This window comes from Jaculus jaculus, chromosome 1, assembly GCF_020740685.1.
Source record: "Jaculus jaculus isolate mJacJac1 chromosome 1, mJacJac1.mat.Y.cur, whole genome shotgun sequence".
NCBI classification, from domain to species: domain Eukaryota; kingdom Metazoa; phylum Chordata; class Mammalia; order Rodentia; family Dipodidae; genus Jaculus; species Jaculus jaculus.
Genome location: NC_059102.1, coordinates 103,931,318 through 103,957,168, shown reverse-complemented (window position 1 = coordinate 103,957,168; position 25,851 = coordinate 103,931,318). Strand labels below are relative to the sequence as shown.

The 25,851-nt window shown below is 44.7% G+C and overlaps 1 protein-coding gene across 2 annotated transcripts; it reads left to right on the top strand.

The window, feature by feature from the left end:
* The first annotated feature begins 1,594 nt into the window (after positions 1-1,594).
* Positions 1,595-24,846, top strand: LOC101593899 (valosin containing protein). Of its 2 annotated transcripts, XM_045154437.1 has the most exons (18): positions 1,596-1,874; positions 7,194-7,266; positions 8,150-8,261; positions 8,440-8,612; positions 10,436-10,578; positions 11,421-11,551; positions 14,165-14,296; positions 16,051-16,153; positions 17,952-18,085; positions 18,164-18,299; positions 18,599-18,711; positions 19,754-19,918; positions 20,012-20,134; positions 20,778-20,990; positions 21,179-21,487; positions 21,741-21,896; positions 23,892-24,046; positions 24,180-24,846. In XM_045154437.1, exons 4-18 carry the CDS (start codon positions 8,446-8,448, stop codon positions 24,283-24,285), a joined length of 2,286 nt encoding a protein of 761 aa, XP_045010372.1. In that variant the 5' UTR covers positions 1,596-1,874; positions 7,194-7,266; positions 8,150-8,261; positions 8,440-8,445; the 3' UTR covers positions 24,286-24,846. The 2 variants fall into 2 exon arrangements, with proteins under 2 accessions (XP_004658407.1, XP_045010372.1); XM_004658350.3 differs by lacking the exon at positions 7,194-7,266 and having other exon boundaries at positions 1,595-1,874.
* The last annotated feature ends 1,005 nt before the right edge of the window (positions 24,847-25,851 follow it).

Sequence of the window (25,851 nt, the reverse complement as noted above, 5' to 3'; positions counted from 1 at the left end):
GACACTTAAGAGCTCTCTGTTGTCTACATTTAGAGCCAACTATCATTTTGGGGCCAAATACCTCTAGTTTCAGCATGCAGTTTTCTTGCTGTTAGGCACTGTTGAATTTGCTCTGTGTTCTGGGGCTGTCCTTTGACCTCACTCAACCTGAGTGTCCTTCTTTTCCTAGGTTATATTTATATGCACCCCCAATCTGAGGAACTGTAAAACGGAGGGATTATCAGTAGAGTAGCTTGGATTAAGAGCTGGGTGCTGAGCTGGAGAGATGGCTTAGCAGTTAAGCTGCTTGCTTGTGAAGCCTAGGGACTCAGGTTCGATTCCCCAGTGCCCACATAAAGTCAGATGCACAAGGTGGTGCAAGCGTCTGGAGCTCATTTGCAGTGGCTAGAAGCCCTGGCACACCCCTTCTCCCTCTCTCCCTCCCTTTCTTTCTGTCAAGAGAGTAAATGAATTCCAGACACCTGCCACTTTGGGCTTCTGTCTCTCTGTGGACACTAGGGAATAAACCTGGGTCCTCAGTCTTTGCAAGCGAGTGCCTTTAACTGCTGAACTCTCCCTCTAGCCCCATTGTTACTTTTTTTTTTTTAGATTAGGTCTCAGCCAGGTGCAGATTTCACTTCCAGAACTCAGGAGGCAGAGGAAGGAGTATCTGAGTTCTAGCGAGCTTGGGCTAGAAAGTCAGACTGTACCTAGAAAAAACAAAGATGTCAAGCCAGGGTTGATGACAAACTCATGATCTTCCTGCCCCAGCTTTCCAAGTGCTGAGCCACCGCTCCCTTTACTGGAGTGAGCTTTGTCTGTTTATTTATTTATTTATTTTTGTTTTTTACATGTAGGGGCTCACTCTGGCCCAGACTGACCTGGAATTAATTATGTAGTCTCAGCGTGGCCTTGAACTCAAGTCAATCCTCCTCCCTCTGCCTCCCGAGTGCTGGGATTAAAGACGTGCACCACCTCGCCTGGCTATTTATAAAATTTTTAAATGTTTTAAAAAGTTTTTTCGAGGTGTGTCTCATTCTGGCTGAGGCTAACCTGGAATTCACTATGTAGCCTTAGTGTGGCCTAGAACTCACGATCCTTCTACCTTTGCCTCTCAAGTGCATCACCATGCCCTGCTGGAGCCAGTGTCAGAAAGGAGCTGGTTGAGTTGGTGTGATTGATGAAGTGGGTTCCCGGGTGTGAAAGGAAATGGAGTGTGTGGGTTATAACTACAGGAGTAGACTAATACAAGGGTTCAACACGCATTGTGCCAGGTTCTTCCAGAAGGAGTTTAAGAGCCAATGAACTGGAGCCAAGTGGGAGAGTCCTCCAAGGGATCAAAGGCTCTCCTAGTCGATCTGGCCCTTTCCCTTTCGCTAATTGGTCAGGAGACCCAATCCGTCGAGGAAGCGTAGTATTGTGGCCAATCAACATGGCGTTACTAGGCGTGTTGCATCCTTGAGGCGGGGCCAGGCCACAAACCAATTTTTCGATTGGCTGTGGTCCACGGGTTGCTGGGGAGAGGCGCGGAGAGGCGGGCACTAGTCTCCAGAGCAGGCTTTGATTGGCTGGGGTGAGAGCAGCTTTCCTTCCGATGATTCGGCTCTTCTGGGCTCAGTCTCAGTGAAGCGTTTGCAGCAGTCGTTTGATTAGTCGCCGCCGCTGCCCCCCTCGCGGATCAAGAGCCTGCGTCTCCCGCCCGCCGCCCCGGTGCTGCTGGCTGGAAGCGTGAGGGAGGTCGCCTGCGGGTTTGTCACTGCTCCTTGTCCCCTCCCCCCCGCTTGGGAGAGCCGAGGCCGAGTCCAGTCAGTCTCCTGCCATTCTCGTAGCCGTTACCCCTCAGGCCGCCACAGCCGCCGACCGGGAGAGGCGCGCGCCATGGCCTCTGGAGCCGAGTGAGTGTACGCGCGTGCCCGCCCGCCCGCCGGCTTGGGGGCGCGCTCCGCGGGGCCTGGCCGCGCTCGATGGGCCCGCCTGGGCCTGGTTCGGGGTGCGACGGAGACGTGGAGACCGGGCCGGAGGGAGACGGGAAGAGAGGAAGGGGGACCCGTGGGGCCTCGGGCTGTGCACCCGCGCGCCCCCTAGGTCGGGCTCGCCTTGGGCCCGGGTCGGAGTGTGGGCCGGATCGTGCTGTGTCATGCAGGCCCCGCCGGCCTGATTGGCTTCCTGGGAACCGCAGGCCAGGCCTCGCGGGGCTTTGGGGCTTCACACCGTCGGCGCTCGGGATGTTGGGCGGTGGGGAGCGCGACGGCGAGCCCTGGGACACCGCAGGAAGACCCCGGGCCCCTGAAGTGAGCAGGCCAGGGTACATCGAGGCCCCTAACTGGGCCCAGTGGGCGTGGACTTTGGGCCACGTGAAAGCCTCGGAGACCCAGGCGGAGCCCGGGCCAGCGAAAGGCCGGGCGAGCTCGGGAAGCACACCTCTCTCCCTTTGTGGGACCCGGCCCGAGGTTGGCATCGTGTGCGCCCCGCGTCGTGGAGGGCTGTTTGGTTCTGCTGTTAGGCCTCTGGCGAATACTAGGAGATTAAAGCTAGTTTTTCTTGTTAGGAATCCCCCCTGCCCTGAAGTTCAAGTCTGATTGTGTACGTTTGTAACTTCCTTTATATTTCGGTTTTCGTAAGGATAGGTTCGAGTTTCCCCTTACTCAAGCAGCTACTTTGGGAAATTCTCTGGCTCCCAACTTTTATTTCAAGAAAGCGTCAGATTTAAAACCTGATTACCTCAGCCCATTCGGTTTAGAAACTTCCCATGCCCTTCCCCTCCCCCCCATACAAACCAAAACCGAAAACTGCAAGTCTACCAAAGTATTCTATGCAAATCACCTTCCTGCTTTGAAGAGTTTAGTTTTTGAGTGTATTCCTGTCTCAGGTTTCATCTCCTTGGAATGAAGTATTTCTCAGTAGTTTACACCACTTGTTAGTACTTAAATAATTCTCAGACTGTAACAGTCTTTTAATTTGTATTCTTGAGATAGTCTCATATAAGACCAGGGCAGCCTCATACTGAGCTGTTTGAACTCCAGATCCTCTTGCCTAGCCTTCCCAATTGCTAGGATTACAGGAACAAGACGCGATGCCACGTTTATATTCAAGTGGGATTTTTTGTTGTTGGTTTTGTTTTGTTTTGAGGCAAGGTCTCTAGTCTGGGATCATACTCCCTGAAGTACCACCATTGGCTTTATTTTATTTTTATCTTTTTTTTTTTTTTTTTTTGTGTATTTTCAAAGTAGGGTCTCGCTGTAGCCCAGACTGACCTGGAATTCACTATTCAGGCTGGCCTCAAATTCACAGTGATCCTCCTACCTCTGTCTCCTGAGTGCTGAGATTAAAGGCTGTGCCACCATACCTGGCTCTTTATTTTTATTTATTTATTTGAGAGAGGGAATGGGCACTCTGGGGCCCCTAGCCACTGCAAATGAACTCCAAATGCATGCATCACCTAGTGCATCCGGCTTACAGGGTACTGGGGAATGGAACCTGGGTCCTTAGGCTTTGCAGGCAAGCACCTTAACCATTAATCCATTTCTCCAGTTCTTAGCTTTATTTTTATTTACTTATTCTTTATTAAGTAGAAACTTTGTATAGACACATCATATGTTGTACCATCATTTCCCTCTGTCCCCACTTCACTGAGGGCCCTCCTTAGTGGGATTGCTGGCAGCTAAAGGAGGGTCTTTCTCTATCACAGGCTGGCCTGGGATTTATTGTAGACCTGGCTGACCTTGAATTTAGTGATTATCTTTGGAAGTGTTAGGTAACAGGTGAACAACCATACCTAGCTTAAATTGTGTGTGTAGAATGTAATGTTTGGTATATGCATATGCTGCATGTATACATGCATTGGCAGGCACTCTTACCTGCTAAGTTATCTCCCACTCCTTAGATTGTTATTTATTTATTTATTTTGTTTGTTTGTTTTTGGTTTTTCGAGGTAGGGTCTCACTCTGACCCAGGCTGATCTGGAATTCACTATGTATTAGTCTCAAGGTGACCTCGAACTCATGGCGATCCTCCTACCTCTGCCTCCTGAGAGCTGGGATTAAAGGCATGCATCACCACGCCTGGCTGTTATTTATTTATTTATTTTATTTATATATATTTGATAGCGACAGACACAGAGAGAAAGACAGAGGGAGAGAGAGAGAATGGGCGCGCCAGGGCTTCCAGCCTCTGCAAACGAACTCCAGACACGTGCGCCCCCTTGTGCATCTGGCTAACGTGGGACCTGGGGAACCGAGCCTCGAACCGGGGTCCTTAGGCTTCACAGGCAAGCGCTTAACCGCTAAGCCATCTCTCCAGCCCTGTTATTTATTTTTTAAGTTGGTTTTTCACGGTAGGGTCTCACTCTAGCCCAGGCTGCCCTTGAATTCACGGTGATCCGCCTACCTCTGTATCTCTAGTGCTGTGATTAAAGGCCTGCACTGCCATGCCGGATTCTTAGGTTTTATATATATATATTCTTTTATATATTTATTTGCAAGCAGAGAGCTGCTGAAAGAAAGTGAATGGGCACTCCAGGGCCTAGTGCCACTGCAAAGAAACTCCAGATACACGTGCCACTTTGTGTATCTGGCTTTACATGCATACTTAGGAATTGAACCCAGGCCTCTTCAAACTTTGCAAGCAAGCAAGCATCTTTAATCAATGATGCAACTCTCCTACCCTTTAGAATTTCTTTAAACATTTTGTTGTTGTTGTTTATTCTTATTTGAATGCGACAGAGAGAGAAAGAGAGAGAGAGGAGAGAGAGAATGGATGTGCCAGGGCCTCCAGTCACTGCAAACGAACTCCAGACGCATGCGGCCCCTTGTGCATCTGGCTAATGTGGGTCCTGGGGATTCGAGCTTCAAGCCGGGGTCCTTAGGCTTCATAGGCAAGTGCTTAACCCCTAAGCCATCTCTTCACCCTACCCTTTAGATTAAAAAGAAAAAAATCTTGGGGGGGGGGTCTGGAGAAAGGGCTTAGTGGTTAAGGTGTTGGCCTGCAAAGTCAAAAGACCTAGGTTCGATTTCCCAGGACTCACGTAAACTAGTTGCACAGGGAACACATGCATCTGGAGTTTGTTTGCAGTGGCTAGAGGCCCTGGCATGCCCATTCTGTTGTCTTTTCTGTCTTTCTCTGCTTGCAAGTAAATAAAATTTAAAAAATAATTATTAAAAGAAATTAGGGCTGGAGAAATGGCTTAGCGGTTAAGGTGCTTGCTTGTGAAGTGTAAGGACTCAGATTTGCTTCCTTAGTACTCACTTAAAAGTCAGGTGCACAAGGTGGCACGTGCATCTGGAGTTTGTAGTGGCTGGAGGCCCTGGCATGCCCATTCTGTCTACTTCTCCCTGCAAAAATGAATGAATGAATAAATAAACAAAAAATTGTTTTAGGTCATGCGTGGTGGCACACACTTTTAATCCCAACACTTGGGAGGCTAAGGTAGGAGGACCACTGAGTTCAAGGCCACCCTGGGACTAAAGTGGGACCCTATCTCAAAAAAAAAATTAAGCTGTGCATGGTGGCACATGTTATATATAATCCCAGTACCTGGTGGGCAGAGGTAGGAGGATTGCTGTGAGTTCAAGGCCAGTTTGAGACTACATAGTGAATTCCAGGTCAGCTTGGGCAAGAGCAAGACCCTACCTTGAAAAAAATATTTTTAAAATTATTTTAATGTATTTATTTGAAGGGGAGAGAGTTGAGTGAGCCAGTACCTCTTGCCACTGCAAAGGAACTCTAGCCACTTAAGCCACTCTGTGCATCTGGACTTACATGGGTACTGGGTAATTGAACTGGGCCTCTCAGGCTTTGCAAGCCAGCACCTCTTTAACACAGCCATCTCTCCAGCCCTTAGATTATATATATATTTTTTAAATTATTTATTTATTTATTTGAGAGCGACAGACACAGAGAGAAAGACAGATAGAGGGAGAGAGAGAGGATGGGCGCGCCAGGGCTTCCAGCCTCTGCAAACGAACTCCAGACGCGTGCGCCCCCTTGTGCATCTGGCTAACGTGGGACCTGGGGAACCGAGCCTCGAACCGGGGTCCTTAGGCTTCACAGGCAAGCGCTTAACCGCTAAGCCATCTCTCCAGCCCTAGATTATATTTTGATGGCCCAAATTCATGCATACTTTTGGCCTTTTGATTTTGCTGTTTATCTCCCTCCCCTTTGTATTTGCTTATAGTCTTTGGAGACAGGGTCTCTAGCCAAGACTATACTTGATGATCTTCCTATGCAGCCAAGGATGACTTTAAACTTTAGATCCTCCTGTCAACCTCCCAAACACACTGGATTAAAGATATGAGTCACCACACCTGGTTTTTTGTTTTGTTTTGTTTTCCAGGTAGCGTTTCACTCTAGCCCAGGCTATGTAGTCTCAGGGTGGCCTCGAACTCACGACAATCCTCCTATCTCTGTCTCCCAAATGCTAGGATTAAAGGTGTGCACCACCATGTCCATCTCTTTTTAAAGAGAGGAATCACTGAATCTAGTAATGAAGATCAGAGCAAGCTAGTTCAGTAATCGGTGTTACTGTCTAGTGATTAACCCTAGCTTCTGTGAAATGATAGAAATTTATTTTTTTTTTAATTTATTTTTTCCAAGGTAGGGTCTCACTCTAGGCCAGGCTGATTTGGAATTCACTATGTAGTCTCAGGGTGGCCTCGAACTCATAGCGATTCTCCTACCTCTGCCTCCTGATTGCTGGGTAAATTTTTATTTATTTATTTGAGAGAGAGGAAGAGGCAGAGAGAGAAAATGGGTGTGCCAGGACTTCAGCAAATGAGCTCCAGTCACATGCGCCCCCTTGTGCATCTGGCTTACGTGGGTCCTGAAGAATCAAACCAAACCAGAGTCCGTAGGCTAAGCAGGCACTATGTAGTCTGGGGCTGGCCTCAAACTCACAGTAATCCTCCTACCTCTGCCTCCTGAGTGTTGGGATTAAAGGTGTGTGCCACCAAGAAATTTAGTTTTTTAATTTAGGTGAGATGGATTTGAATTTTTCCATGTTTTAGACTTTATGAATGAATTTCATTCATGGAATTGTGTGCTTTTGTAGAAATTGATGTGAAACTAATTCATTTTGAGCTTGGGCCTCTTTCTTATCTGTTATCTTTTTTTTTTTTTTTTGCCTGCATGACATTCTTTTGGTATTGGGGAATGTTCTTAGATTTGTCAGGTTTATTTTATGAGAAAGGGAGTGCTAATTTCTGCTTCATTGTCCCCAGGCTTGCTTGGTGGGACTTGGGGACTCCCTCAGCCCTAAGGGAAGTTGCCTGGCTCATTTGATTCACTTGGAAGGTTAGCAATAAAAGAGCTTTTTCTTTGCTCTGGAATATTAATCATGGTGACCATCAGTTACATGTGGCAGGCATTATGTAATCATTTATATTCCTTATCTCAGTTAAAACATTGATTTTATTTATTTATTTATTTATTTATTTTTTTCTTTTTGTTTTTTGAGGTAGGATCTTGCTGTAACCCAGGCTGACCTAGAATTCACTATGTAGTATCAGAGTGTCCTCAAACTCATGGCAGTCCTCCTACCTCTGCCTCCCTAAGTGGTGGGATTAAAAATGTGTGCCACCCTGCTGGCTAAAACATTGAATCTTTATTTTATTTATCTATTTTATTTGTTTGGAGGCAAGATCTCACTGTAGTCCAGGCTGACTTGGAGCTCTGTAGGCCCAGGCTGGCCTGGAACTCAGTCCTCCTACCTCTGCCTCCAGAGTGCCGGAATTAAAGGCATGTGCCACTAGGCCAGCTAACATTGAACTTTTGAGATAGTCACCATTTTACAGATGAGAAAAGTTAACTAACATGTTCAAGGTCACAATAAAATATTGTCAAAGTTAGGATTTAGACCTAAAATAGGTCTGACTGCACAGGCCTCCCCTCAACTATACAGTTGAAGACTAATTTCTTTGATTGCTGTTTAGCCTCTACTTGCATTGTCTTCTATTTTTTGGCCATAGTTTCATGACCTTGGTGTAGGATCATTTGGGGCCTTAATAGCTGGGATAGCAGTGATCAGAAATTTAAGAACTGATTTCTTTCATCTGAGCTCTTTGGTATAGGAATAACTTCATCTACTCATTCTTTTCTAAGTGAATTTTAGAGACTGGTTGAGCTGGTGGGGCTTGAGTAGATGTCTACTAGGCCTGACTTCATTTCCTCCTTTCAGTTCAAAAGGTGATGACTTATCAACAGCCATTCTCAAACAGAAGAACCGTCCCAATCGGTTAATTGTTGATGAAGCCATTAATGAGGACAACAGTGTGGTGTCCTTGTCCCAGGTAAGTTGGGGTCCCAGAACCTTCTTGTACTTACTAGAGGGATTTCCCCAGGTTTCTTTTCTCATTTTTTCTTTCAGTGACCACAGATTAAATGGGGTTTATTGGGAATTCATGCCTCCAGGGTTGCTGCCCACTCCCTTCTGCCTAGTGAACCAAAGGCCTTAACCTTTTTCCTTAGCCCAAGATGGATGAACTGCAGTTGTTCCGAGGTGATACAGTGTTGCTGAAAGGAAAGAAGAGGCGGGAAGCTGTGTGCATTGTACTTTCTGATGACACATGCTCTGACGAGAAGATTCGAATGAATAGAGTTGTTCGGAATAACCTTCGTGTACGCCTAGGGGATGTCATCAGGTGTGTGTGTAGCGGGGGGAATTTCTTGATCCCTCAGAGCTGGTAGGCCAGAGATAGCTTGTATTCACCACCCTCCTGTGGCGGCTGCAGGTGTAGGAAGTTCCTGGTCAGGGGAAGTCCCATGTTTCCAGGGTTGTCTGTAGGCTTCAATTCTGCTTCACCTCTGCATTGTTTCAGGGACAAGTTGACATTTTTACGGCTTTTTCAGTGCCTTTTTTAATTTATTTTTACCAGAGGCATAATCATGTCTTGCTTCTGGGTTTAAAACATTTGAGAGTGTTTTATTTGCCAAATAACCTTACTGTTCTCAGTACTGGGTTCAGTTAATGACTTATAGTGCTGGAGTGGGAGTGTAAGGCTGATGGGTTAGCTCTTAAAAGATGAGTTAACCTAGGCGAGAGAGGCTTAGACCCAGATAGCTCCAGCATGAGTGGGTTTGATTTTTTTTTTTGGTGGGGGAGTGTCTCACTCTAGCTGACTTGGAATTCACTGTGTAGTCTCAGGTGGCCTCAAACTCACGGCAATCCTCCTACCTCTGCGTCCTGAGTGCTGGGATTAAAGGCGTGCTCCACCATGCCAGGCTAGTTCAATTGTTTTTACAGTGACTAAGTATGAGACTTTCTTAACCACCAGTCACTTGGCTACAATCATCTTAGGCTGCTGGTTCTTTTTGTGGAGCTGTTGTTTTAGTTTTTCGAAGTAGGGTCTTATTCTAGCCCAGTCTAACCTGGAATTCACTAGTATTCTCAGGGTGGCCTCGAACTCATGGCAATCCTCCTACCTTTGCCTCCCAAGTGCTGGGATTAAAGGTGTGTGCCGCCATGTCCAGCTTTTTAAAAATATTTATTTATTTATTTGACAGAGAAAAAGGGAGAGAGAGGGAGAGAATGGGCATGTCAGGGCTTCCAGCCACTGCAAATGAACTCCAGATGCATGTGCCCCCTTGTGCATCTGGCTAATGTGGGTCCTGGGGACTCGAACCTGGGTCCTTTGGCTTTGCAGGCAAATGCCTTAACTGCTAAGCCATCCCTCCAGCCCTGGAGCTGTTATTTTCAAGTATTTTGTTTTTGATGATGATTAGTCACTTTTTCAAGGTATTCTGACCATGTGGCATTTTTTCACCTCTATTTCTCTAAAACACATCTGACTAACAAGACCCCTTGTAAATTGTGTTACTGGTATTAGCTAGAAGGGTCAGACATGATGGTGCACACCTGTAATCCCAGCATTTGGGAAGTAGAAGCAGGAGCATAAAGAGCTCAAGGTCATCATCCTTTGCTATATAGTGAGTTTCAGGCTGTCCTCAGCTCATGTGAGATCATGTTTCAAAAAACAAAACAAAAGAAGCCAGGCGTGGTGGCGCATGCCTTTAATCCCCTGCACTTAGGAGGCAGAGGTAGGAGGATTGCCATGAGAGACTACATAGTGGATTCCAGGTCAGCCTGGGCTAGAGTGAGACCCTATCTTGAAAAACCAAAAAAAAGCTGGAAAGGATCATCATTCTAAAATACCACTCATTGAAGGTAGAGCTGTGCATGTGTTTGTGGGGGCTTCCAGATGTTCTGAATTTTGGCTCGCTGATTGTGAGTGGGCTGCCCTAGTGGCTTTTCCTGTTGCCTCATCCTGAGTGTGACTTGTCTTAGTTCTGCTTGGCTGTTCTTTGCCTTCACTCCCACCTTTGCTATCCTTCCTCTCTTCACCTAAAGCCATCCCTGCCTTTTCTCTTTCGCTTGCCATCAGCTGTCTGTGCCAGGCCCTTTCGGACGCCCAGTGCTTGGGGCTGCAGTGTGGTTGGTAATGTGGAGTCTGCTTGTCATCCTCAGCATCCAGCCATGCCCTGATGTAAAGTATGGCAAACGTATCCATGTGCTACCCATCGATGACACGGTGGAAGGCATCACTGGCAATCTTTTTGAGGTATACCTCAAGCCGTACTTCCTGGAAGCTTATCGGCCCATTCGGAAAGGTGAGAGAGAATACTAGGAACTGAATGGTTGATTATAAACTGGGTATGTTGTCTCACACCTAGAATCCCAACAATTGGGAGGTGAAGGTAGGAGGATCATTGTTAAGTTTGAGGCTAGTCTGCACTAGAGTGAGGTTCTGCCTCAAAAATAAAATAAATAATAATAAATAAATAAAAATTGGCTGGTTGTAGGAATACTTGGGAGTAAGCCTTAGAACAACTTGATCTCATTTTCATATTATATAAATACATACATGCATCTTGTACGCATGATCAAGTATTTTCCTTTCTTCTGTATTCCATGGTAGTAAGCTGTCCTCATGTATATCTGAGGGAGAAGGTGCCTCGTTTTTGCTGTGTCCATAACTCTACTATTGGCGATTACCTGGACCCTAAAACTTCTTAACTTTATGGGCTTTTGCCATATCACATTTTTAGACTATTTTAAAAAATATTTCATTACTTGCAAGGAGCGAGAAAGAATGAGCACACCAGGGCCTCTAGCTAGCCACTGTAAACAAACACCAGATGCATGCACCACTTTGTGCATCTGGCTGTATGTGGGGGTAATGGGGAATTGAACACCAGCTCTTAGGCTTGCAGGCAAGTGCCTCAGCCATTGAGCCATCTCTCCAGCCCTTTTAAAATATTTTTGAGTTGCAGAGGAATGCTCTACAGAGTAGGTTTTTATTATTGCCTGGTGATTAGTAAAGGATAATGGGGGAGGAGGACATAGGCATTAATTATTGAGGTTGGAATTTTAGATATGGAATCCTGTCAAAAATTCTTACTTGCTCTTATACTGACATCTTAAATTTGGTTTGTTTTGCTTGCTTTTACAGGAGACATTTTCCTTGTCCGAGGTGGTATGCGAGCTGTGGAGTTCAAAGTAGTGGAGACAGATCCCAGCCCGTATTGCATTGTTGCACCAGACACAGTTATTCACTGTGAAGGAGAGCCCATCAAACGGGAGGTGAGTTTCCATGAGTCTAGTACTCCGTTCCTTTGTCATTTTATTTTGTAGTTTGGGGGAATTGAATCCCTGGCCTTGTGCATGCTAGGCTATTTTCTCAGCCCCCAGTTTCATTACTACCCAAGATGGTATTCATGTAAGCTATCAAGATGGTGTTTCTGTTACTACACAACTTTCTGGAAGTGGAAAACCATCTTAGCATTTTTGTTTGTTTCTTTTTTTCCACGTTTTAAAAATTTTTTATTATTTTATTAACAACTTCCATGATTATAAACAATATCTCATGGTAAGTCCCTCCTCTCCCCAGTTTCCCCTTTGAAACTCCATTCTCCATCATATCCTCTCCCCCTCTCAAGCAGTCTCTCTTTTATTTTCATGTCATGATCTTTTCTTCCTATTGTGATGGTGTTGTGTAGGTAGTGTCAGGCACCACTGTGAGGTCATGGATATCTGGGCCATTTTGAGTCTGGGAGGAGCATGTTGTAAGGAGTCCTACCCTTACTTTGGCTCTAACATTCTTCTGCTACCTCTTCTGCAATAGACCCTGAGCCTTGGAAGGTGTGACAGAGATACTGCAGTGCTGAGCACTCCTGTCACTTCTTCCCAGCACCATGATGCCTTCTGAGTCATTCCAAGGTCACTGCCATCTGAAAAGAGAAGGTTCTCTACTAAAAGTGAGAGTAGCATTAATATATGGGTATGAACATTAAGAGAAGTGCTTATTGGGCAGTTTGATGAGCATAGTATATATCTATTTAGTCAGACAGAAGCAGATGTTACACCCCTAGTGCTCCATGACTACCCCTGTTTTAGGTTTTCAGTATCAGGGATGTATTCCCTCCCATGGAGCAGGCCTCCAGTCCAATTAAGAGGGCAGTTGGTTTCCACTAGATGTGCCACTATTGCAGCCATTGGCTCATTTGGCCTGGCTGGCAAAACTTAAGACTTGCAGTGTCCACTGTTGAGTATCTTCACTGGTGAATTTTCTCATTGAACTGCATACAGAATGGCTTCTTCCAGTTTTTTGTCAGCCGGTTTTTTTTTTTTTTTTTTTTTTGAGGTAGGGTCTCACTTGTAATCCATGCTGGCCTGGAATTCATTGTGTAGTCTCAGGGTGGTCTTGAACTCAGCGATCCTCCTACCTCTGCCACCCAAGTGCTGGGATTAAAGATGTGCACCACCACACTGGGCTCTGTCTTGATATTTATTGGAAGAACTTAGTACTACAAGTTTGAGATCAAATACAAAAGATCTAAGTGATTGTGATTATTTATTTATTTATGAGGCCAAACTGTAATTCACCGTGTAGCCCAGGGTGGTCTTGAACCCACTGTGACCCTCTTTACATCAGCTTCCCTTAGTGCTGGGATCAGAGGTATATGCTACCACTCTTGGTGGGATGATTTTATTTTCTTATTGAGTAGTTTTATTTATTTATTGGCAAAGAGAATGAGTGAATGAGAGTAGGCATGCTGCCGGTTGTGGTGGCACACACCTGTAGGATATTGCTAAAGAGGCGGAGACAGGATGATCAGGAGAATAGGCATGCTATGTCTTCTTGCCACTGTAAAGGAACTTCAGATGCATGTGTCACCTGTGCATCTGGCTTTACGTGGGCGTTGGGGAATCGAACCCAGGCCATCAGCCTTTGCAAGCACGTGCCTTTAGCCACTGAACTGTCTCTAGTCCATAGGGGGATTATTATTATTTTTTTTTAATTTGTATTTTTTGGTGATGTAGTGTCTTGCTCTAGCACAGACTGACCCAGAACTCACTATGTAGTCTTAGGCTGGGCTTGAATTCAACAGTGATCATCCTGCTTTGGCCTCCTAAGTGTTGGGATTAAAGGCGTGTGCCACCATGACCAGTGTGGTGGCATAATTTTTAAGTAAAGCTGAGGATGCTACTCAGGCTTCCATTTAGGGAGTCCTTTTCAGTAAGACTGACCTGTGTGAGAGGGAAGGACTGTGTTAAGATTTCTCTACCTTGGGATTATTTATTTTGGAGTCAGTCTCCCTTTGTAGTCTAGGCTGACCTTGGACTCTTAAATCTTCCTGACTAAATTTCCCAAATACTGGGATTCCAATGGGTGTGTGTCACCATGCCTGATTGCCTATGATTTATTTATTTGAGAGCGACGGGGGTGGGGGAGGTGGGAGGGAGAAAAAGAATGGGTGCGCCAGGGCCTCCAGCCATTACAAACAAACTCCAGATGCGTGCGCCCCCTTGTGCATCTGGTTAACATGGATCCTGGGGAATTGAGTCTTGAACTGAGGTCCTTACACTTCACAGGCCAGTGCTTAGCCACTAAGCCATCTCTTCTGCCCTGCCTATGATTTTTATATAGTTCTTTGAGCCAGCATACTTGAATCAGGGGACTGAGACAGGGTCTTGCCATGTAGTGTAGGCTTTCTTTGTAGCCTACTGACCTTGAACTAGAAATCCTGTTCTGTCTACCTCCCAGGATGCTGAGATCACAAGTGCGCATCACCATATCTTGCCCAGGACACCATCCCTTTGAGGAGAAACATACCCACACAGCACATTTTCCCCACACCAGATGGAATGATTTGAAGAACTTAAACTTGCTGCTTTGTTTTTTGTAATATTTAGGATGAAGAAGAGTCCTTGAATGAAGTAGGCTATGATGACATTGGTGGTTGTAGGAAGCAGCTGGCGCAGATAAAAGAAATGGTGGAGCTGCCCCTGAGACATCCGGCCCTCTTTAAGGCAATTGGTGTGAAGGTGAGTCCTGGGCTCTCTAGGATCAACTGTAGGTTGTTGTTTAATAACTACTCAGTGTCAAATCAATCTTGTTTTCATACCTGTCTGTAACTACTGGTGGTCAAGAACAGAGCAGGCTAGCATCATATATATGTAGATATTTATATAGCTTTAATAAGAGGTTCGTGCCTCATACTCTAAAGATCTCACCATAGTTTACCTATTTATGCAGAGCTTTATCACCTGTTAAAAGTTAAATTTCTGGGTTGGAGAGATGGCTTAGCGGTTAAGCGCTTGCCTGTGAAGCCTAAGGATCCCGGTTCGAGGCTCGATTCCCCAGGTCCCACGTTAACCAGATGCACAGGAGGGCGCAAGCGTCTGGAGTTCGTTTGCAGTGGCTGGAGGCCCTGGTGCTCCCATTCTCTCTCTCTTCTCTCCCTATCTGCCTCTTTCTCTGTCTGTCACTCTCAAATAAATAAAAATAAAACAAAAAAAAATTAAAAGTTAAATTTCTGGAGTATTAAGAATTTTGACACACATTTTGGAACTACTGATCCTAGAGTGTTAGCCTCTTGTCCTTCCCTTTGAAATTAAATATACTGGTGCTTACAAGGCATACAAATGGTTTCATCTTTAATGTGAGTAGTTCCAATGTCATCTGTGGGCCATAGAAAAACATTTGTAGTTGACTGAACCTGCTAGTAAATCCTGGAAGATGTTGGTGATTGTAGCAAAAGGTCCTAACAGAGAAGAGAATAGATCTTACTTTATTAAGTGGCCTAGCAAAAATCAAGCCTTTGGCATAATGATTTCTTGATTCCCCCCCCCCCTTTATTCCATGGATGTCTAAACTCCAACATAGGGTATTTTTTTGTATTTTATTTTTTTGAAAGAGAGAGAGAATGGGCACATCACGGCATTCATCCACTGTAAATGAACTGCAGATGCACATGGTACCTTGTGCATCTGGCTTATGTGGGTCCTGGGGTAATCAAACCTGGCTCCTTAGGCTTCTCAGGGAAACACCTTAACTGCTAAGCCATCTCTCCAGCCCCAATATAGTTTTTTTAAGGGTCATTCCTTTGCTGTTAGTATCCTATGTAAGTTGCACTCATAAATGTTGCTGCCTTTCCAACTTAATTTTTCCTGATGGTAAGAAGATTGAGTGTGGTAAACTAGTGTTTACTGCCAACAACTTGTGTTTTATTTTTATGCTTTTGAAATTGGGTCTTGTCTAGCTCAGGCTGGCTTTAATCAAACATGTGATAATTGTACCTCAGCTTCCTTAGCTAGTATTAGGCTTATGCCACCACATTTGGTAAGGGTTCATTCATTTTTTTTGAAGGCAGGATGTCACTTCAGTCTAGGCTGACCTGGAACTCAGTCTGTAGGTCCAGGCTGGCTATTTAACTTCTGGCTCTTCCTTCAGCCTTCTAAGTGTTGGTAATTAAAGATATGTGCCACCACTCCCAGCTTGCTTTTTTTTTTTTTTAATTGCAAGCAGAGAATAAGAGTGGGCATACCAGAGCCTTTTGGCACTGCAAACGAACTCCAGATGCTTGTGCCACTTTGTGCATCATACTTGAGCCATCAGACTTGGCAAGCAAGTACTTTTAACTGTTGAGCCATTTCTCTAGCCTGCAAGGGCTCATTATTATGGTACAGAGTTGAGTTGTCATTCTCATTCTGTGTAGAGCCCTAGTCATATTAGTTTAGGGAAAGTAGGGCTGGAGAAAGGAACTCTGACTCTAATTATTCTCCATATTGGTTATCAGCCTCCTCGAGGAATCTTGCTGTATGGACCTCCCGGCACAGGAAAGACCCTGATTGCCAGAGCTGTGGCAAATGAGACTGGAGCCTTTTTCTTCCTCATAAATGGTAAGACATTTGGTGCATCTGGCTAGACCCATTTCTGAACTGGGAAGCTCATGGATACTGCCATTTGCACCCATGTCTTTATATATATTTCACCATCTTCTGATGGGAATTTTATTACTGAAAGATAGGCAATAAGGGTGAGGTTTGTTTGTTTGTTTTTTGTTTTTCGAGGTAGGGTCTCACTCTGGTCCAGGCTGACCTGGAATTAACTCTGTAGTCTTAGGGTGGCCTTGAACTCATGGCGATCCGCCTACCTCTGCCTCCCAAGTGCTGGGATTAAAGGCGTGCGCTACCATGCCTGGCAAGCGATTTTTTTTTTTTTTTTAATATATACTGGTGCTCCCTATCCATACTTAGCTCCTTGAGAAAGATTGAAGGTAACTGAAGATGTTTAAAAGGGACCAAGCTGAAGTGAGAAATTAGGAAGTGGTTTTAAATATATATATATATATATATATATATATATATATATATATATATATATATATATATACACATACATACACACACACACACACACACATATATATACATATATATATATAAAATCTATTTGAGAGATAGAAAATGGGGGAGAGAGAGAGAGAGAAAGAATGGGCACACCAGGGCATCTAGCCTCTGTAAGTGAACTCCAGATGCACGCGCCCCCTTGTGCATCTGGTTTACGTGGGTCCTGGAGAATCAAACCGGTATCCTTTGGCTTTACAGGCAAATGCCTTAACCACTAAGCCATCTCTCCATCCCAAGAAGTGATGTTTAAAATATTTTTAAAATATTATTTAATTAATTTATTTTTTTGAGAGATAGAAAGAGGCAGAGGGAGAGAATAGGCACACCAGGGCATCCAGCCACTGCAAACAAACTCCAGATGCACGCGCACCCTTGTGCATCTGGTTTATGTGGGTCCTGGAGAATTAAACCAGGGTTCTTTGGCTTTGTAGGCAGACACCTTAACTGCTAAGCCATCTCTCTAGCCCTTTTGTTTTTTCGAGGTAAGTGTCTCACTCTAGCCCAGGCTGACCTGGAATTCACTATGTAGTGTCAGGGTGGCCTTGAACTCATGGTGATCCTCCTACCTCTGCCTCCTGAGGGCTGTGATTAAAGGCGTGCACCACCATGCCCTCTCCAGCCCTTTTTTGTTTATTTTTTGCTTTCTCAGTCTTGCTCTGGCTGACCTGGAAGTTACTATGTAGTTTCAGGCTGGCTTTGAAGCCACAGAGATCCTCCTTCTGCCTCCCAAGTGCTTGGATTAAAAACGTGTGCCACCATCCCCAGCGGAAAGTGATTTATTATTATTTTTTGGGGGGGGGTGTTTTGTTTTCCGATGTAGGGTCTCACTCTAACCCAGTCTGACCTGGAAGTTGCTATGTAGTTTCAGGCTGGCTTTGAACCCACAGAGACTCCTTCCTCTGCCTTCCGAGTGCTGGGTTAAAGGCATGTGCCACCACACCTGGTCAGAAAGTAAGATTTTTTTATTTGAGTTTGGGAAAGATGGAGTTGAGATGGCTTGGCTTTCTTCAGGGTAATATTTAGGTGGCAGAGATCTAACTAGTAAGTAGCCTACACTACTCTGGCCAGAAGTCCAAAAGCATCTGTTGTCACCTTCATAATTTCAGCGCTGCTGGGCCTGTTGGTTTCTGTCTTAGCCTGGCCTGGTGACTGTTGCGGAGTGATAGATGCAGAACTTACCACATTTTCACTTAGGGCCTGACATTGAGCTCAAACAAGACAAAACAATTCCTTTGAGAATTAGGAAAGGACATAGTTTTGTCATTGTGCCTACTTTGTATCTTGTCAGGTCCTGAGATCATGAGCAAGTTGGCTGGTGAATCTGAGAGCAACCTTCGTAAAGCCTTTGAAGAAGCTGAAAAAAATGCTCCTGCTATCATCTTCATCGATGAGCTTGATGCCATTGCACCTAAAAGAGAGAAAGTAGGAACTCACCCAAGGGGATGGCAGGGGGTTGAAAGGCTCTAACTTAGCTACTGACCAAATATCCTGTCCTCACAGACTCATGGAGAGGTGGAGCGCCGTATTGTGTCACAGTTGTTGACCCTCATGGATGGCTTAAAACAGAGAGCACATGTAATAGTTATGGCAGCAACCAACAGACCCAACAGCATTGACCCAGCCCTACGACGATTTGGTAAGGACATAGTTTTTTTTTTTTTTTTTTGAGGTAGGGTCTCACTCTAGCCCAGGCTGATCTGGAATTCACTGTGTGGTCTTAGGGTGGTCTTGAACTCAACATGATCCTTTCACCTCCACCTCCTGAGTAATGGGATCAAAGGTGTGCACCACCATCCCTGGCTAAGGAATAGAGATTCTCCCCGCCCCCCCGCAGCACTATTTCTTTATGATTGGTAGGCTACAGAGGCCTGCTGGACATGACTTCTTTCTCAACCAGAAACGATCCCTGTCTTGTGTTTGTGTATTGTCCCACAGGTCGCTTTGACAGGGAGGTAGATATCGGAATCCCTGATGCTACAGGACGCTTGGAAATTCTTCAGATCCATACTAAGAACATGAAGCTAGCAGATGATGTGGACCTGGAACAGGTTGGAATACTGATGATGACTGGCTGGGACTTTAGGATAGCTGTTAAAAGGAAGTTGCAGTGAACTAGTTAGGGTTATATGCTTAAGATGAGAAATCCATGCAGTAATCCCAGCACTGGGAGGCTGAGACACAAGGATCTATGTAGCTAGACTCAGTCTCAGATAACAAGCTAGGGAGATGGCTCAGCAGTTCAGGGTGCATACAAGAGCAAAGCCTGACAGCCTGGGTGTGATTTTGCACTACCCATGTAAAGCCAGATACATAAAGTGGCACATGCATCTGGAATTCCCTTTGCAGTGGCAGGGAGGCATTGGCATGCCCATTCCCTACTTCCCTTTATCTGCTAGTGTATGCTTCTAAATAATTTTTTTTTTAAAGCTGAAAAGAGATGTTTTTTTCCTACATTATAATTTTATCTGTCTGCATGTGTCTGTTTGTACTTGCAGCCAGGATCTCTTGCCACTGTAAAGGAACATGTGACACTTTTTTTTTTTTTTTTTTTTTGAGGTAGAGTCTCCCTCTAGCCCAGGCTGACCTTGAATTAAATATGTAGTCTCAGGGTGGTCTTGAACTCAGGACTATCCCTCTGCCTCCTGAGTGCTGCAGTTAAAGGCATGTGCCACCATGCCTGGCAGATAGAGAGAATGGGTGTACCAGGGCCTTTAGCCACTGCAAATGAAATCCAGACACATCAGCAACCTTGTGCATCTAGTTTTATGTGAGTACTGGGGAATCAAACTCAGATGCTTAGGCTTTTCAGGCAGGTGCTTTAACCATTGAACCATCTCTCCAGCCTTCATGTGCCACTTCTTGGGTTTATGTGGGTGCTCTGGGGGTACTAGCTCCAGGCTGGTAGGCTTTATAAGCAAATACCATATCCCTAGCCCTTGATTTTGCTTTCTGATTAGTGGAAAGAATATGATCTGAGGTTAAATCAAGAAGGACCCAGAAGTAGGAATCAGGGGAAAAATTCTGTTGTCTGAGTTTACTAAGACACCTGGGTCTTAGAGACTGGATGGATTGTTGGTCTTCTTTCTGCAGGTAGCCAATGAGACTCATGGGCATGTGGGTGCTGATTTGGCAGCTTTGTGTTCAGAGGCTGCTCTTCAGGCCATCCGCAAGAAAATGGATCTCATTGACCTAGAGGATGAGACCATTGATGCTGAAGTCATGAACTCCCTGGCAGTTACTATGGATGACTTCCGGGTAAGGACCTTCCTCCGTCTTAGGTACATATCCATACCTTTGACTTCCTCCCACAGGAAGTCTTCACTTCCAGTTTTTTTCTGTTATTTTTAGTGGGCTTTGAGTCAGAGCAACCCATCAGCACTGCGGGAAACTGTGGTGGAGGTGCCTCAAGTAACCTGGGAAGACATTGGGGGCCTGGAGGATGTCAAACGTGAGCTTCAGGAGTTGGTTCAGGTAACTTATCTAGGTGAATCATTGCTGCACTATATGTAGTAATTAACTATAATTATTATATTAACTGGGTGATTGGTCTCAGGGTGTCAGCACATCCCCTTTAAGACTTGGAAACCTGTTCCAGAAAACCTGGATCATACATAGGATGAATACATTATGAAGTGCGGAGCCAGGCATGGTGGCACACACACACTTTTAATTCTAGCACTTGGGAGGTAGAAGGATCACTGTGAGTTGCAGGTCACCTTTGGCTAGAGTGAGACCCTCCCTTGAAAAAAAAAAATACTGGGTGTGATGACACAGCACTTGGTTGGCAGAGGTGGTAGGATTATTGAGTTTGAGGTCAGCCCAGAGCAAGATATTACCATGAGAAACTTAAAAGCTACCAGAAAACAAAGTTAACTAGTGAGGAAATGCTTCAGATTGATTAGATTTATTTCAAAAAATACTAGTTTATGGTTGGGCATGGTGGTGTACACCTTTAATCCCAGCACTTGGGAGGCAGAGATAGGAGGATCACTGTGAGTTTGAGGCCACCCTGAGACTACGTATTGAATTCCAGGTCATCCTGGACCAGAGTGAGACCCTACCTCGAAAAAATACATATATATAAGTTTTGTCTCATATCCTGTTTTCTTCCTAGTATCCAGTAGAGCACCCAGACAAATTCCTCAAGTTTGGTATGACACCTTCCAAAGGAGTTCTTTTCTATGGACCTCCTGGCTGTGGTAAAACTTTATTGGCCAAAGCCATTGCTAATGAATGCCAGGCCAACTTCATCTCCATCAAGGGTCCTGAGCTACTGACCATGTGGTTTGGGGAATCTGAGGCCAATGTCAGAGAAATCTTTGACAAGGTGAGCTTCCAGAGGTTGGGCAGTCTTACATGTTAAAGGGGCAAGGAAAGACGCTATTTTTTTCTTGGGAGTCATAAGCATTTTATTGCTGGCAGCTCAGCTGGGTCATTGAAGATTATTTTGTTTTCTTTCTGAGATCTGAAATATCTAGTTGTTTTAATGCTTGAGTCAATTTGTGTCTCCCACAGGCACGACAAGCTGCCCCTTGTGTGCTGTTCTTTGATGAACTAGATTCAATTGCCAAGGCTCGTGGTGGTAATATTGGAGATGGTGGCGGGGCTGCTGATCGAGTCATCAACCAGATCCTGACAGAAATGGATGGCATGTCCACAAAAAAGAATGTGTTTATCATTGGCGCTACCAACCGGCCTGACATCATTGATCCTGCCATCCTAAGACCTGGCCGCCTTGATCAGCTCATCTATATCCCACTCCCTGATGAGAAGTCCCGTGTTGCCATTCTCAAGGCCAACCTGCGAAAGTCCCCAGTTGCCAAGGCAGGTGCAAGGTTATGAGCCATAGGGACATCTATGACGTTGGTGTGGAATGCTCTTTGGTTCCTGAATAAGATTCCATTGGGATTTCTGTGTTAGGGTTAGTCTAAAGGGAAGGTGAAAGGCTTGAGGGTATGGGGATGATTTAGGAGGAAGGAATAAAATTGAGTGGCAGAGGTTGGAACAAATGTTTTTGGAGCTCTTGGACAAGATGTGTGTACTCCAGCAACATGCTAAGGCAGCTCTTTTCTTTTAGGATGTAGATTTGGAGTTCCTGGCTAAGATGACTAATGGCTTCTCTGGAGCGGACCTGACAGAGATTTGCCAACGTGCTTGTAAACTGGCCATTCGTGAATCCATCGAGAGTGAGATTAGGCGAGAACGGGAGAGGCAGACAAATCCATCAGCTATGGTGAGTCAGTGCTGTACCAGTTGTGGGGAGCTAGGGAACAGTGTACGTCATGTTCTAGAGTTGAGGGTATTAGAAAGATGCTCTGAGAAGATATGGAGTAAGCCATTTAAGAAAAAGAATATTGGACAGCTGGGCGTGATGATGCATGTCTATGATTCAAACACTTGGGAAGTGGAGGCAGAGGATCTTAAGTTCAAGGTCTTTCCTCACTACATAGGGAATTGGAGGCCAGTTTGAGCTATGTGATAACCCTGTTTGTATAATACAATACAATGCAGTATAATCCAATACAAAAAAAAATTTAAAAAGCAAACCAAAAAAAACCTGAGGTAAGCCCATTTAGTATGGGGTTAAGACTAAGGAGAGATGATAAATGGTTTTTTGGTCTAAACTGTGCTTTGAAGGAAATTGAACTAGGACTGTGCAGCCAACAAATGAAACAGGGTTTTAAACTTCAGCTGTGTTGATTTTTCTGTAGTGATAGGGAAGGGAATCCATAGATTTCATAAAAAGTGAAATTTATGAATGTACAAGTGATAACTTCCCAATCTATCTTGTTTCCCACTGTATTCTCATTCCATATTTGGAGGTTTATAAAGAAATGATCTGGGTGTGCTGGTGCACGCCTTTAATCCCAGCACTTGGGAGGCAGAGGTAGGATCACTGTGATTTGAGGCCAACCTTGGTACCACAGAGTGAGTTGCAGATCAGAGTTGGGCTAGAGTGAGACCCTACCTCAAAAAAAAAAAAAAAAATGAGGACGTGGCGTTCTTTATCTTTTTACTTGAGCGCCCCCCCCCCCAAAAAAAGTAGTATTTGATTAAAACTTCAAGAATTGGGCTGGAGAGATGGCTCAGCAGTTAAGGCATTTGCCTGCAAAGTCTAATGACTGGAGTTTCCCCCATACTCACATAAAACCGGGTGCATAAAGTAGCACATGCACCTGGAGTTAAAATGCAGTGGCTAGAGGCCCTAGTGCACCCCATTCTCTCTATCTCTCTGTCTATATCTTCTGCTTCATCCTCTCCATGTGCTAGAACACGTGTATGTCACCATAATATCTCACTCTAGCTCAGGCTAACCTTGATTTCACTATGGAGTCTCAGGGTGGCCTCGAACTTGTGGTGATCCTTCTACCTCTGCCTCTTGAATGCTGGGATTAAAGGCGTGCATCATCACACCCGGCTAAGCCCTAAGATTTTGATTTATTGAAGTATATTCATAAAGTATTTTTAGGTACTAAATTGTATGGTTTTATTTCTTAAGTTTATGTAAGTTCTGTAACAGCACAGTGAATTATAAAAATTCTATTTTCCCAGGAAGTTCCATTGAGCCATTTTATTTTTTTAATTATTTTTATTTATTTATTTATTTATTTTAATTGAGCCATTTTAGTTAGCATCATCTCCCTTTCCTAAACCCCTGGCAGCTCTTGTGAATTCTGTCCCATTTTTTTTAAATTTAAATTTTAATTAATTTATTTGAGAGAAGGGGAGAGAATGGGCATGTCAGGGCCTCTAGCCACTGCAAACAAACTCCAGACACGTGTGCTACCTTGTGCTTATGGCTTTACATAGATACTGGGGAATTTAACTTGGGTCATTGTGCTTTGCAGGAAGTGCCTTAACTGCTTAGCCATCTCTCCAGCCCCGCTGACTGGTTGTTTTTTGTTTTTTGTTTTTTTGGAGGTACGATTTCACTCTAGCCCAGGCTGACCTGGAATTCACTATGTAGTCTCAGGGTGGCCTCAAACTCACAGTGATCCATCTACTTCTGCCTCCTGAGTATTGGGATTAAAGATGTGTGCCCCATGCCTGGCTTCTTCCACTGACAGGTTTTTAAGTGATCCAATTTTAGGAAGGTTGGTCCTGTACTATACTGAGGTTCACTTGAGATCTAGGCTACTGTCATAATTGGAGCAGAGGGTGAGGGACCAGGGATAAATCTAGGCTGGGCCCTAACTTAACCTATGGTCTGTGCTTACCAACTTCATAGGAAGTAGAAGAGGATGATCCAGTGCCAGAGATTCGCCGAGATCACTTTGAGGAAGCCATGCGCTTTGCCCGTCGTTCTGTTAGTGACAATGACATTCGGAAATATGAAATGTTTGCTCAGACCCTTCAGCAAAGTCGAGGTTTTGGCAGCTTCAGGTAACCTTGTTGGGGACAAGTTCCTAAGTTGCCTAAGGAACCTCTGTAGATAATGAAGAACTAAGGAAACTAGAAGGGGTACTACAAAGGCCCTATCCTAATATCATTTCTTTGACTTTGTTCTTATATACAGATTCCCTTCAGGAAACCAGGGTGGAGCTGGCCCTAGTCAGGGCAGTGGAGGTGGCACAGGTGGCAGTGTGTACACAGAAGACAATGATGACGACCTATATGGCTAAGTGATGGTGCCAGCATGCAGCGAGCTGGCCTGGCTGGACCTTGTTCCCTGGGGGTGGGGGCGCTTGCCCAAGAGGGACCAGGGGTGCGCCCATGGCCTGCTCCATTCCTTAGTCTGAACAGTTCAGCTACAGTCAGACTCTGGACAGGGGGATTCTGTTGCAAAAAAAAAAAAAAAACAAAACAAAAGTGATAATAAAAGTGATTTTCATTTGGGAGGTGAAGAGTGAATTACCAACGAAGAATTGGGCCTTGGGCCTACACCATTTCTGTTGTAATTTGGGTTAGTGCAGACAGCCTGTGGGGTGTGAACCAAGGCACTATGCCTGCCTTCCACTACCATCACAGTAAAGCATCTGCACTCTACTGCCTGAGCCCTCCCTTATCCCTAACCAATCTGGGTAGGTGGGTGAGGGGTTACAGTTGCTGGGTGTTTATATAGAGAGTAGATTGATTTTTATTTTACATGCTTTTGAGTTACTGTTGGAAAAACTAATCATAAGCAGTTTCTAAACCAAAAATGACATGTTGTAAAAGGACAATAAATGTTGGGTCAAAATGGAGCTTGAGTCCTGGCCATAGTGCCTGCTTCTTTTCCTGGGAAGGGCCTTGATCTATCCCTCATTGTTAAGGCACAATTCCAAATGTAAAATCCTGGAAGGAAAATAACACCCTCTTGACGCTCAGGAGGACATGACATGACAGGTTCTTTCACTTTTAATCCAGAAAGCCTGTTACCAAAAGTTTCTCATTTCCTTTTCTAACAGTCATGTATGGAATGCCTGTACATTATTCTTTTACCAACCCCACTAGGTATAGGATAATGCCAGGATGTCTCTGGGGACAAACTAACCATTGCATCTGTATTGTACATGAGAAAAATTCTCTTAGATGATGAGGGAGAAATTCTTTTTTTTTTTAAGGATAATGTCATGAATAGTAAATCTCAGACCCCTGTAAGAACTCAATAAAACACCTGACCTTTTCACTGTCAGTGGGCTACTAGAATTTCCAAAAGAGGTGTTCACCCCTTTTCCACAGCCCCTTTCTTTTCCAATTAAAACTTGTTTGGCCAGGTGTGGTGGTGAGCACTTCTAGTCCTACTGTTTAAAGGCTGAGGTAGGACTAGAGAGATGGCTTAGTGGTTAAGGCATTTGCTTGTTGTGAAGCCTAAGAACGCACGTTGGAATCTCTAGGTCCTACTTAGCCAGACACAAAATGATGCAAGTGTGCAGTGTTGCACATGTGCACAAGGGGGCACACACACTGGAGTTCATTCACAGTGGCTGAAAGGCCCTGGCACGCCCATTCTCTCCCTTCCTCTTCTCTCTCAAAAATAAAGGCTGAGGTAAGAAACTAACATTGAGTTGGAAGCCAGAGACCCTGCCTGAAGACAAAATCAAGGAAAAACTTTCCTGGGTGGGAAGTTGAGAGTTTGTATCTTGGACTACAGTATGCAGTATCACTGGATAGGCCTTGTTAGAAGGGAGCAACCTGATGGAGCTGCAAATGTGGAGAATGTGCCAACCATTTACCTGCATTAGATGTGGATGGTAAGATCAGGTATG

What these genes read in the sequence shown, in the direction of transcription:
- LOC101593899 (XM_004658350.3), top strand. An exon ending in AGCTTCAGGAGTTGGTTCAG is followed by an intron (nt 20,135 to 20,777) that starts GTAACTTATCTA and finishes TTTTCTTCCTAG; the next exon opens with TATCCAGTAGAGCACCCAGA. An exon ending in CGAGGTTTTGGCAGCTTCAG is followed by an intron (nt 24,047 to 24,179) that starts GTAACCTTGTTG and finishes TCTTATATACAG; the next exon opens with ATTCCCTTCAGGAAACCAGG.